The sequence below is a fragment of the Panthera pardus genome, unplaced genomic scaffold (assembly GCF_024362965.1).
Source record: "Panthera pardus isolate Hobbes unplaced genomic scaffold, ASM2436296v1 HiC_scaffold_22, whole genome shotgun sequence".
NCBI lineage: Eukaryota > Metazoa > Chordata > Mammalia > Carnivora > Felidae > Panthera > Panthera pardus.
In genome coordinates, this window is record NW_026526788.1 from 1,688,653 (window position 1) to 1,701,529 (window position 12,877).

Here is a 12,877-nt window from a genome sequence, read left to right on the forward strand (position 1 = left end):
GCCGGGCCTGAATTTCACGCTGTTTCCAGAGAGTGAGCTGGCAGGCTGTGTCGGTGATCTGCACAGCGGGCAGGCGGCAGGCGAGGCTGACAGCTTGAGGGGGTTGTTGTAGGGAGACAGCTGCAAGTGTTCTCCTGGAGAAGGTTCTGGGCCCTGAGCTCCCGGGAAGCATTTTCAGCTCCCAAGCTGACCCTCCATTCACACAGGGGTTAAGAGCCTGTCAGCCAGCCCAGCAAGCATGGTCTTTGTATTTAAATCATCTCAAGGGGACCCACAGCTCCAGGCACGACCAGAGCCTGGGAGAGGGGAGAGAAGGGAGGTGACAGAGAGGACCCTTCGGCCCATAATTGCTGGCTGGGCTTCTGACCCAGGAAGCTAAATAAAAGGGGGACACCAGAAGAAAGAGCCTAGGAAGACTAGAATACCCTGGAGAGCAGCTAGAGGAATCTCACCCTTAGGCACAGAAATGTTTCTGCCTCTTTTCCCTTCCTCCTCCCAGCTGGGCATCACATGCTCCCTACTGTGTGCACTCCAAATGCAGATCAAAGCACAGTGGTGCCCAGTGTCTACACCACTCTCAGGCACAGGGATTCTCAGTCATCAGAGGGCCCCTAGACAGCAGCTGTAATCTCTTTCTAATCAAAATAAACAAACAAACAAAAAACCCTAACCAGCCCAAACCAGCACAAGCAATACACAAGTACGTATAAGACACAAACACACACATTTACATATGTGCCTATTTACACACATACACATGCATATGCTTTTACAGCAGAAGGCAGGCAGGAAGCCTGTTCCCCGAGTCTAGAATCCTTTGCTTTCCTCATCTGATTCTAGCAGCAACAGCCATTTCTGCTACGAGTTTTTTCTCCTGTGAGGACCGATTCCAGACCAAAATGCCACCCCTCCGGTGTGCCTCCCCATCCCACTCTACCAGCCCAGTGAGATCTGTTAACAATCCAGGGAACAAAGAGGGAAGAGACCCAAGCTGCATTCCTTGAAAGTGGGGTTAGATTCTATACTTTGATAAACCTCAGAGCCTGAACCTCTTTGCTCTCAGAGTGGCCAGGGTGCAGCTCTGAGCCTCTTAATAAACAAGTCCGCCTCTCTCCCCGCCACTAGGCACAAGGGTTTTCTCTGCCCAGCATCTATTTTCAGCCCCCATAAATCATGTTCCATTGTTTCAGGGAATCTGAACTCACGCTTAATAAACCATCAACCTCACCCCTCTGCCACCACCCTAAATCTCCCTCAGGGAAAGACGGTTTCCAGGAGAAAAGCAAATTCTTAATTAGGGCTGGGTTTGAAAAGCAAGCTTCCGCACAAAACAGAAAAAACAAACCTGGGTCTAAAAACCATCAAATAACCAACCGCTAATGTCTTTGATTAAAGTGCAGGACTGTGATTCTCAGGTCCAGGTGGGACTTCAGTGACCATCCGAAGGAAGCAGAATTTGAACCTAATGCCAAATGACACACGATCGGGTACTTGAGGACCACGTCGGTGCTGCAGTGGCTAGATTAAATTGCTCTGATGCAGAATTTCTCCCAAGTATGGGTTACCAAGAAACATAATACTGCTTTAAAATTTACTTAGGTGTGTTCACCCTTCTCACACCAACACAGTCACGAATCTTATTCATAACCAGGCTTCACCTAACACAATTCCCCTGTTTTTCCTGGAGATGCAGGGAAACGAGCAGACATGTAGCTCATGTTCCGAGATCGAAACCTGGATCACGGCACTCACAGCATAAAGTCTGCTAAACCAGAGCTCCGGGCACACACAATTCTTAAAGAGCTAATTTAATGGACAACCGCTGTCTGGGACAGGAAGCCCTTCTGACATTCTGGAAAACGTAGGGGGTTTCAAAGGATTATGCAGAGGGACGGGACTTTGAAAATTCCCAAACTCTTAACCGAAGCCTAAACGAGAACACGTTCCGTTCCAAAACACTGCACAGTTCACTTGGACCCTGCAAAGCCCAGCTGGAGCTCAGCGCGTCCACACTGCAGCCTGTCTACACTGCAGCTTGTCTGCTGGAGGTTTGCAGACCACTCCCTGCTGACAGAGTCCAGCCAACCCCACCAGCCTACCAGCAGCCTGCAGCACTATGCCCAGATCCAAGTGAGGGCACCAGCCAGGGGTTGGGGGGGGGGGGTCCCCTGGGCCTGCCCTCCTACCTGCTGTATTCCTGGCTGGTTGAACAACGATCAGGGAGAGCCACGGGAAAAGCCGCATCATGCCCAGTACGCCACTCCCTGGTCCTCAACAACACCGGTTGTACACCGGTTGCACACTCTTCCACCCGTGAAAACGGTGGGCACAAACGAGGGCCTGCCCCAGAAGGATGCAAGGAACAAAAGCATCAGGGGCAGGTGGAACCGGCTGGTCTCCACCTCTCTCGGGGGACAGAGGCCACAGAGCTTCTGCAGGGTATGTAGAGACGTTGTAAAACCAACTCCCAGGAAGGGGCGCAGTAAAAGGGGACCTCGGGCAGCCACAGCTGCCAGCACGAGCGACCTCCAGACATCGGGAGCTTGACCATGACCATAGCGGTAAGCGGAACACACACACACAAAAGTGCCTTCCGGCATAAGAGCATACACCTTAAGGCGGGGGGGAAACTTGTCATTTCACTTTTCCCTGCTCTTGGCAAGAGATCCTGAAAGGCACGGACAGAGAAAGTTTCTCGGATTAACTGGAGAAAACACACGCCAGTGAAGACACCCCGGAGGACCTCTCCCGAGGTTCTCACTGCTACTTGTCCCAGCCCTGGCACCTGAGTAAGGCTTGCCATGGGGCCATCGATACAAACTGATTTACCACCACCACCACCCCCCCCCCCGCAACACACACCCAAGCTGTATCAGCGTTTCTGAAGCCCTTTACCTAGACTAACTCAAACGCACCCCTAAGGTGCGACCCCACAGGTGTGACTGGCTTGGCCACACCCAGCCAGAGAGGGAAGACACTCCCCACCACCCTCCACGTCCTTGCCAACCGCAGGGTGCCGGCGCCGGCCTCCGCCTCCTCCTCTCCACCCACGGGGAAGTCGGAGCCCCCCACGCAGTCAGAGCACTTTAAATCCCCGCCGCCGCGGCCCCCTTAGGGTCCAGAATCGCACAGCTGCCCCCGGCCCACGGAGCGTCTGGTGTCCTCCCGGCCCGGCACTCCCGCCTCCCCGGGCCGCCCCCGCCCCTGCGGGCCGCGCCTTACCGCCGGTGTCCTCGAAGCGCGGGGGCGGGCGGTCCCGCAGCGTGGCGCTCCAGCCCGCGCCAGCCTCGTCCTCCTCGGCTTCCTGCGCGTCGGGAGCACCGGGCGGCGGCGGCGGGGGGCCGGGGCGCTCGCGTTCGTCGTCCGAGGAGGCGGCCGAGGAGGAGTGTGAGGCGGCCGACGTGCTGTAGAAGGGGTTCCCGCCGCTGTCCGGGCCCGACTCGCCGAACACGTCGTCCGAGATGTGCAGGCTCTCGTAGCGCGCGCGGGCCGCCTCGAGCAGCGCCGGCGCCCTCCTCCGCGCGCCCCCGCCGCCCTCGGCCATAGCCCCGGCCGCCGCCCGCGCGCCCGCCCCCCACAGCGCCTCCCAGCCGCACGCGCCGGGCCCCGGGCCCGCGCCGCGGCCCGCCGCCCCCCACCAGCGCAGCCCGCAGCACAGCGCCCCGCCGCCCCGCGCCCTGCCGGCCCGCCGTCTTGGCCGCCTCGGGCCCTGCGCCCGGGGAAGCGCCCTCGGAGCTCGGGCGCCGCAGGCTGCGGGCCGCGGGTGGAGGCAGGGCGCGCGGGCGGGAGGCTGGGGCTGCGGCCGGGCCCAGGCGCCGCCGCTACTGCCGCCGCTGCGTCTCCTCGGCGGCCGCCGCGTCCCCGCGCGCCCTCCCGCGGCACCCCGCGCTCCCCGGCCGACCTTCCCGGGCGCGAGCCGCCAGAGGCGGGCCCCGCCTCCTCGCACCTCCGGCCCGCCGGCCAATCGGGAGCCGGGCCGGGGCGGGGCCGGCGCGGGGCACGCCCCGCCTCCCTCCACCGGGCGGGGCGAGGAAAGAGGCACAGGAGGCGGCGGCGGGCGGGAAGGGGGAGGGCAGGCGGCGGCTCGAGCCCGTCCCCTCGCCTGCAGGGACATGCGGCCCGGGACGGCCACCCGCAGGCCCCGCGCTTGCTCCGCGCCGGGAAGGGAGGAGCCGAAGGGGTGCCGGGGGGCACGGGACGCAGCCGGTTCTTCCTGCCGCCCGAGCGGGACCCGGCGCTCACGTCCCCTAACGCAGGAGGCGCCCCGCGCCGGGGAGCTGTCCGCCCCCGTGGTTCTGAACCAGGCGCGGCAGAAACTCCAGGTAGGCGGCGGGCCCGAGGCTCACAATTCCTTGGGCTGTTGCCGCTGCTGCTGCTACTGCTTCCCGTGGCACACAGCCGGCTGCGCCCCTTGCTCCTATGAGCACGAGGGCTGTCTGGCTTCCGGGAATCTTGCTCTAATTAGGAGCCGGCCTCGCCGGTCCATTTCTGGGGTCAGATGCTAACTCAGTCTCGCTTGAGTAGCCCTGTAATTCGAGGGTGGCAGCATCTGGTCTTAGTCATTCCTCTCATCTTTGACGTTTGACCTCTTTTAAACTCAAAATATTCATTACCTCCCGAATATTGATTACTCTGGCACCACTGTTGTCACATCTTTACTTACACATTTGACACACTCGTCTATTAAAATATAGCACAATCACCCAGGCGTCAGGGCTCTGATAAACAATGGCACAGAAAGGCTTCATCCACCCCTCTTCCTCGGCCAAGAGTGTGTGGCATTCATTCTGTTGATGGCGCTACATATGATCAGTCTTGTCTCCTTGCTCCCCTCTCCCTCCCACAAATAGTGCAATAAGTCACGATGATGGTAATTGGGCCATAAAGTCACTTGCACTCAGAAATAAAATAAATCCACAGAGATGTGAAGGGCTTACAAATCCTACTGGGTATTAACTAAAAGATAATTGCACAAGAGGGAAAGGCATGTTGCTATTTCTAAGCGTGCATAAAGGATGAAGATGATGGGACCATTCTGCCACCAACTGAGGTCAATTCAACAGCAGGCCGGCAGCTTCTGCTCTTACCCTCCCCTCCCAGGCCCGTGTTTCCTCCTCCCAACCAGAGCCTCTGTACAGGCATGAATTCCTGACAATCACTGAAAGAAAATATATAGAAAGGAAGGGATTCACATGGCATTGCTTTCTATGTGGATTGGCTGATATATGTGAAATTGTTTGCAAAGCATTTCAACTCTGTTGGAAGAATTATGCCACAGGAAAAAACTGGCTTCTAGCATATCTGTATACTGTGCTAACCAGTGAAAGATTTTGAAGAGAGCACATACAGGTAGTCAGACTTACCACAAAAGACCAATGAAGCATAGATCGAAGACACAAAATGAGACTCCAGAGCTCAAGTTTGAATTCTGCAATTAGGAATTCTGTTATACTCCTGTAAAATTTTATGTTATCTCTTAAAAAAAAAATAATTGAATGGGATCTAGAGGGTGAAATCTGTAGGCAAGAGTTCCTTCTCTCCAGGTAGCCAGTGAAAAAGTCAGCAGCTCAAGTGAGTGTGTGTTTTAAAAACAATGGCTTGCTTTGCTACCCATAGGAAGCACAAAATAGACGAATAACAGTTACAAGGATGGATGGACACAGTCTCCCATTGTCTCAAATTTGCATTTGCATGGTGCTAATCCCAAGGAAACCTTAGAGCCTTTGTGTTGTAAGTACTTGTAGCTCATACAGCAGGCAACATTGGGGAGAGGATTATTTGGTCACAAAAGAAACAGACTGGGAAATCAAATTGTTATCCAAGTGCTTGTCAAACAAAAATCAGATGGCTATTTCAGTTCAGAATCAGGTGTTCAGCAACCAAGGGTTACTTTGTTTAAGCAAGTGATGCCAACCAAGAAAAGTAAAAATATGTCAGCCTTTATTTAAAGACAGGTGGCTGATTCTCCTTGTGGAAGGAAGAGAGAAAAAGGAAAAAAAAAAAACAACTGGAAAACAAAAACCAAAAAACTTCCCCATCTGCTTGGCAACCTACTACCATTATGATTTTACATCATTAACTTTTCTAAGTAATGTTATCTATAAGGATAATTTGGAAGCAGTATTACACTGAGATCTTTTCAACTTTGAGTCATTTAAATACATCTTCCAAATAATATAATTTTGTAATATAATTAAATAACTTTAGATGAATATTATTTAGATGGTTTCTACTCTGCACAAAGGTCTCCGGGTAGTAAAGGCAATCCATTTGTGTAGTAGAGTCCTTAGGTTTTGTTAAGCCAGGAGTGTGTGCTTTTTATGTAACGGGGACTGGTAGCCATTTTTCATGGAGTCCTGGCCTCCTTTCCTGGTATGTTTTAATAAGAAAGAAAAAAAAATGCTACCATTCAAACTATGATACAATGTTTTCTTTTCATTAACATTTTAATTTAAATGCATTGAAAGTCTCTTTGGTAAATATTTAGATTTTTATCATGTATCACCTTAATGCATACATAAAAATGAAAGTTAAAATCGTTGGTTAATGTTTTCCCAGGACTTGACATTCAGAACCTCTCTATTCTTATTTACCTTCTGCTTTCAATGCCCAGGTTTTCCCCACAGTATGTTTCTCTTAGCCACCCAGAGCTTCCGTCATGCTGCACTTAAAACAATTTTTTTTTTATTATTGACATATAGCTGACCTTCAATGCTGTGTCAGTTTCAGGTGTACAACATAGTCATTTGACAATTCTGCATGTTACTCAGGGCTCACCTCGTTCTACGCGGGACTCGAACCCACTAACCGTGAGACCATGACCGTGAGACCATGACCTGAGCTGAAGTCGGAGGCTTAACCGACTGAGCCACCCAGGCGCCCCGTAATTCTATTCTTAATTTTTTGAGGAACCTCCATACTGTTTTCCACAGTGGTTGTACCAATTTACATTCCCACCAACAGTGCACAAGGGTTCCCTTTTCTCTACCCCCTGGCCAACACACTTATTCTTTCCTGTCTGTTTAATACCAGCCATCCTGACAGGTCTAAAGTGATAGATCTCATTGTGGTTTGATTTTATTTCCCTGATGATTACTGATGTTGGACGTCTTTTCACGCGTCTGTTGGACATCTATATGTACTTTTTGGGGAAAATGTCTATTTAGGTCCTCTGCTCATTTTTTCAATTGGATTATTTGTGGGGTTTTTTGTATTAAGTTCTTTACATATTTTGGATATTAATCCCTTATCAGATGTACCATTCACTACTATCTTCTCCATTCAATAGGTTCCCTTTTGGTTTTGTTGTCGATTTCCTTTGCTGTGCAAAAGCTTTTTATTCTGATGTGGTCCCAATAGTTTATTTTCGCTTTTGTTTCCCTTAACCAAGCAGACATATCCATGAATATGTTGCTAAGGCCAATGTCAAAGAGATTACTACCTGTTTTCTTTTAGGAGTTGTATGGTTTCAGGTCTCACACTTATTTTTTTTTAAGTAAGCTCTGTGTCCAATGTGGGACTTGAATTCACAACCCCAAGATCGAGAGATGCGTGCTTCATGGACTGAGCCAGCCAGGTGCCCCTCAGATCTCACTTTTAGCTCTTTAATCCATTTTGAGTTTATGCGTATGGTGAAAGAAAGTGGTCTACTTCATTCTTTTGCATGTAACTGTCCAGTTTTCCAACGCTGTTTTCAAAGAGACTGTCATCTTTCCTTTACATACTCTTGCCTCCTTTGTCAAAGATTAATTAACTTTACGACTGTGGGTTTGTTTCTAGGCCCTCTATCCTGTTTCCATTGATTTGTGTGTCTATTTTTTTTTTTTATTGCCAGTTTTGATTAGTACAGTTTTGTAGTAGATTTTGAAATCTGGGATTGTGATACCCCCAGCTTTGTTCTTCTTTCTCAAGATTGCTTTGCATGCTGCACTTTTTATAAAAGTACTTTGTGGTCATCCAAGTTGCTGTCCCTCCATTCTGCGTGGCTTGATGCTGGTGTTTTTTTTTTGTTTGTTTGTTTTTTTTTTAACTTATCCAAGATTTTCATATAATAACCAGTTTGTTTTTCTTCTTCAAATGGTCCTCAAAAGGCCTGTGGCCTGGCATGCTGAGAGGTATAGATGGCCAGGCACATCCTAGGACTAGTAACTAAGTTGGCACAGGCTCAGGCTGTGGTAACTTTATAGACCCTTCCACCTGCTCAGCACCAACTATAAGACAATTCCAGATAGATAGATAGATAGATAGAGATGTGAATGTGAAAGAACATGGGAGCAGGGGCATCTTAGAATCTGTAAAATATAGTATATTGCTTCCTGTCTGTACTTTGCAATTTTTGATTTTGCAAATGGCCAAACCACCGTAGGGAACAAAAATGAACAAAAATCCTAAGGTGGCAGGGCCTGACCTGGCCAGCCCCATACTGCACAGGCTAGACCAGGCTTGGGAAGTCTCTGTGTTGCTGGGTCACTATGAATAGCGAAGGCAGGGGTGGGGGGGGTCACGGCAGCTGCTGCTTCTTCCTATAGTGCCTTCATTGCCCACAAGGAGGGGGCCAGAACCAAACAGAATCTCCTGGAACTGAGATAGGGGAAGGGAAAAGAAAGAGCTACAGCTGCTGAACCATGATCGACATATGGCGGAGAATGCTGGAGACAAATGTGCATGGCACAGCGTGACATTTGAGTCACATCTGACATAGAAACTTAAGGATCCAATCTTGCTCAAAATGATTTTTTTTTTTTTTTTATGAATGTATCTACTAGTCAAAGAGACATGCAGAGAGGGAGAACAAAGTAGGACAAAGCTATAGAAAACTTTTGGGAAAAATCTCTCTTGTTGGGATTGAGATACCCTTCATTGATTGGTTGATCGATTCGTTCATTCATTCACTCATTCATTCAATAAATACGTACTGAATACTTATTACGTGCCGAATCCTCTTCTAGGCACTGAGAATAAATCAGAAAAGAAAAAAACACAAGTACCTTGCTTTTATTACATCTATACTCAAGTAGAGAGAAGAGAAAAAGAAAACAATAAATATGCAATATGTCAACTGTTGACAAGGGGTAAAAAGTAGGGGGACAGACATTACGTTGGTGGTGACGGGGATGGTGGTGGTGGTGATGCTGCTTGTGTGTGTGGTCAAGGGAAGTTACTCAGATAAGAATCCTTGAATGGCTTAAGAGCACGAGCCAAGTGCATTTAGGAAGAGGAAACAAGTGCAAAGCCCCTGGGGCAGGCACACACCCATTGGACTCTATAGAACCAAGGAGGCTGGTGGAGCTGAAGCAGAGAGCTGAGCGACTTGGTAGGAGATGAATTGAAAAGGAAGTTGAGTGCCCCATTCTGTAAGGCGGGATTTTATTCTGAGCGAAGTGGGGAGCCACTGGAGACCTTAGAGCAGAGAAATAAGGAGATCTGACTCGGGTCTTCAATGGATCGCTCTAACGGCTGCGTGGAAAATAAACTAGAACAGAGCAGGAATGGAATCCGGGAGGCCAGAGAGAACACCGTGACAAATGCCCAGACTATATAGAAGGGAGTGTTTGGGGCCAGATTAGAAGTGATAGAGGTGATTAGAACCAGTCAGATTGTGAATACGTCTTGAAGGTAGAACCCACAGCTTTGACCAAAGAATTAAATATGGGCAGCGAGAGAAAGATGAATCCAGAATGACTCTATGGTTGTCTTGTTGGAACTACTGCCAGTGCAGCAGAGTTGGAGGAAAATAAGAGCTTGGATTTGAACATGTTGGGTTTAACACATCTGAGTGGATCTGGAAAGCAGACAGTTGAAGAGAGTTCAAGCACCAGGTCTGGATCGGAGGGAGAAAGGTGGAGTCATCAGCAGATCGATGGTAGGAAAATGGATGACGTCCCCAAGGATTGAGTATAGAGAGGGGAGACATCTGAGGACAAGTCCTGGAGCACATTCATAGAGATCAGGGAAATGAGAAGAAACCCCCGAAGGAAACTGAGAAAGTTGAGGAAGCCAGACAGATTGTAGGGGCTAAGAAAGTATCTCAAGGATCTCGAGAGTAACCACGGTGAATGCGGCGGAGGGATCTGGTAAGGTGAGGGCTGGGAAACGACCACTAGGTTTCGCGAAAGGGGGCTAAAAGTGGGATTGGAGAGTGGGTTTCAGAACCTGGGAGAAGAAACGGGGGTTTTGAGTAAAGGCAACTTTTGAGGATTTTTGCTACAAAGGGAAGAGAGAGAAGGGAGGTGACAGGTGGGTTAGAAGTTGGAAGGAGATTTCTGAAGATCGGGTGATATTTGAATGAGGGTGGGGATGATTCAGTAGGACGGGTGCAGGAGAGATGCCAGACAGCTGGACAGAGAGAGAACAGTTACTAAAACAAGGTCCTTCCTTGCTTGGATGGCAGTGAATCCGAATGCACGAGTGGAGGGGCTGGTCCTCACTCAGAAGGCATTGGGGGTAGGGGTCCATGCAGTTAGATTTAGATCCTTAATCCATTTTGAGTTTATGCGTATGGTGAAAGAAAGTGGTCTAGCTTCATTTTTTGCACGTAAATGTCCAGTTTTTCCAACACTGTTTTTGAAGACACTGTCATCTTTCCATTATACATTCTTGCCTCCTTTGTCAAAGATTAATTAACCGTACAATTGTGGGTTTGTTTCTGGGCCCTCTATCCTGTTTCCATTGATTTGTGTGTCTATTTTTTTTTTTTTTTTTTTTGCCAGTTTTGATTAGTATAGCTTTGTAGTAGATTTTGAAATCTGGGATTGCGATACCCCCAGCTTTGTTTTTCTTTCTCAAGATTGCTTTGCGTGCTGCACTTTTCATAAAGGTACTCTTCTTCCTTTCCTGCTTTGATTTTCTCAGCGAAGTCCTCAGAGGGGTCATTAGCTGTATCTGAGAGAGGTGTTCAGTTCTTAATCCTGGCTGTACATGAGAATCACCTGGAAAATCTTAAGAGAACACTCCTAACCGGGCCCTACGCCAATTTAATCGGATTTCTCTGGAGGTGTACCTGGGCCCTGGAATGTGTTAAAGGCTTCCGGGTGATTCAAAAGTGTGGCCAGAGTTGAGAATCCCCGGGTTAGGGGTCTGAGGAAGGAAGATGTGAGGTAGTCAAAATATTTCACCAGTAGAGTGGAGACTCAGTCAATTAGATCAACATACTTGGATTTGTGGTTGAGAATTTAATGCGAAACCTGCCAGGATGGTTGCATTTTTTTCCCCCAAGTTTTATTTATTTGAGAGAGAGAGAGCAAGAGCACACAAGCGGGGGAGGGGCAGAGAGAGAGAGAGAGAGAGAGGATCCCAAGTAGGCTCTGAGCAAGGGGCCGGACGTAGGGCTCAAACCCACGAACCATGAGATCATGACCTGAGCCAAAACCAAGAGTCAGACGCTTAACTGACTGAGCCCCCCAGGCATCCCAGGATGGTTTCATTTTTCTCCAACTATGTTCAGCTGCCAGGGGCAGACACGGGGTGGACAGAGGGTTGGGTTTTACCGAGGTAGGTTTTTCTCAGGTGTGTATGATGGTGGTGAGAGTACTGGACAGTGATTATAATCATGGACCTGGGCTCGGTGTCAGCTAAGGAGGCATGTGAGAATTTGGGGGAAGAATTAAGGGACGTTGAAAAGGATGTAGGTAAATGGCTTCTTCTGAGTGGTTTCACTAATGAATATTTCCACGAAATATTTAGTGCAGCCAGACCCCTGCAAGCAGCACAAACAACTCTGATTAGTGCTTCAACCTACATTTTCTTCCCAGGGTTGCAATCAGTTGCTCTCAACAAGTGGACATTGTGAGATATTTAGAGCAAAGAGAAACATACATATTGGAAGTGGGCTTTTCACATTCTCAGAAACCAGAATTTTGTACCTTCGCGTCCTTTCTTCTGTCCCCCTTGGTGACCTTTTCCCTCTTGAAGCACACCCAAGCCCCACTCCCCTGTTCTCCAATAAAAGAAAGGGATCCGAGTAACAGCCTTGAAGTTCAATCACCTTTAAAGGAGAAACAGCCCTGGGCAGTCGGTGTTTTACACAAAAGAATGGATTGCTTAGTCACAGAAACTCAGGTATTCTAAGAAACAGGGAGCGGATGTTCCCTGCTAGAAAGGGGACCTTCTCGGCATCTCTGAAGTCACATTCCTGTAGCTGGCACTGGCGGAACTGAAAGTATAAATTAGACGTTCAGGGTCAAACTCTACGTAGATTGTTGAACTGATGTATTGTTGTAGGCTTAGTGTGAAAGCCCCATCTGTCCCTCAGTTTTCTTACAGTGACAGTGATGCTTCTTATAAGATTGTCTGTGAAAGGCTGGGCGCCCTACAGAACCATGCAGCACAGCAGAGCTTTCCCCTAAGGAGAGCGTAATGTGCACTTTAATCATAGGAGAAAAAATAGAGAATCATGGGAAGAAACACTCATGTCGGGGCTTTCATTAAACTTAGTGCAACCTCTCACCAATTCTGTATCTTTATTTGCAGTGATTTTTAAATAAACATTACTGTTGAAATACCCTTGGTTACAACGAGCAACTCAGTTATCAGAAAAACAGTCTCAAACGTTTGTTCTAATTACTAAACCAGAGGAGGTGACAGGGGTGCCTGGGTGGCTCCGTGGGTTGAGTGACAGATTCTTGATTTCTGCTCTGGTCATGATCTCACGTTCGTGAGATCAAGTCCCACATCACGCTCTGCGTTGACAATGCAGAGCCTGCCTGGGATTCTTTCTTCCCCTCTCTCTGCCCCTCTCCCACTCATGCTACACACACACACACACACACACACACACACACACACAGACACTCTCTCTCTCTCTCTCTCTCTCTCTCTCTCAAAGGTAAATAAAAAAAAGAAGAAGAGCTGACAAAGTTTAGAAAATTTTTCAACAAGG

General features: G+C 48.9%; 1 protein-coding gene and 1 long non-coding RNA gene across 4 annotated transcripts in view; one reads left to right on the forward strand and one right to left on the reverse strand.

Annotated features, from left to right (window-relative positions):
- PGBD5 (piggyBac transposable element derived 5) overlaps positions 1-3,917 on the reverse strand; it is a 107,026-nt gene extending 103,109 nt beyond the window's left edge. For all 3 annotated transcript variants that reach the window (XM_053910187.1, XM_019419056.2, XM_019419057.2), the window contains exon 1: positions 3,223-3,917. In XM_053910187.1, coding sequence (XP_053766162.1) covers positions 3,223-3,544 — 322 coding nt within the window. In that variant the 5' untranslated portion in view covers positions 3,545-3,917. The remainder of the gene's footprint in view (positions 1-3,222) is intronic.
- A 167-nt stretch (positions 3,918-4,084) lies between these two features.
- LOC109248947 (uncharacterized) overlaps positions 4,085-12,877 on the forward strand; it is a 49,172-nt gene continuing 40,379 nt past the window's right edge. Inside the window, exon 1 of the long non-coding RNA XR_002072355.2 lies at positions 4,085-4,322. This is a non-coding gene — a long non-coding RNA (uncharacterized LOC109248947). The remainder of the gene's footprint in view (positions 4,323-12,877) is intronic.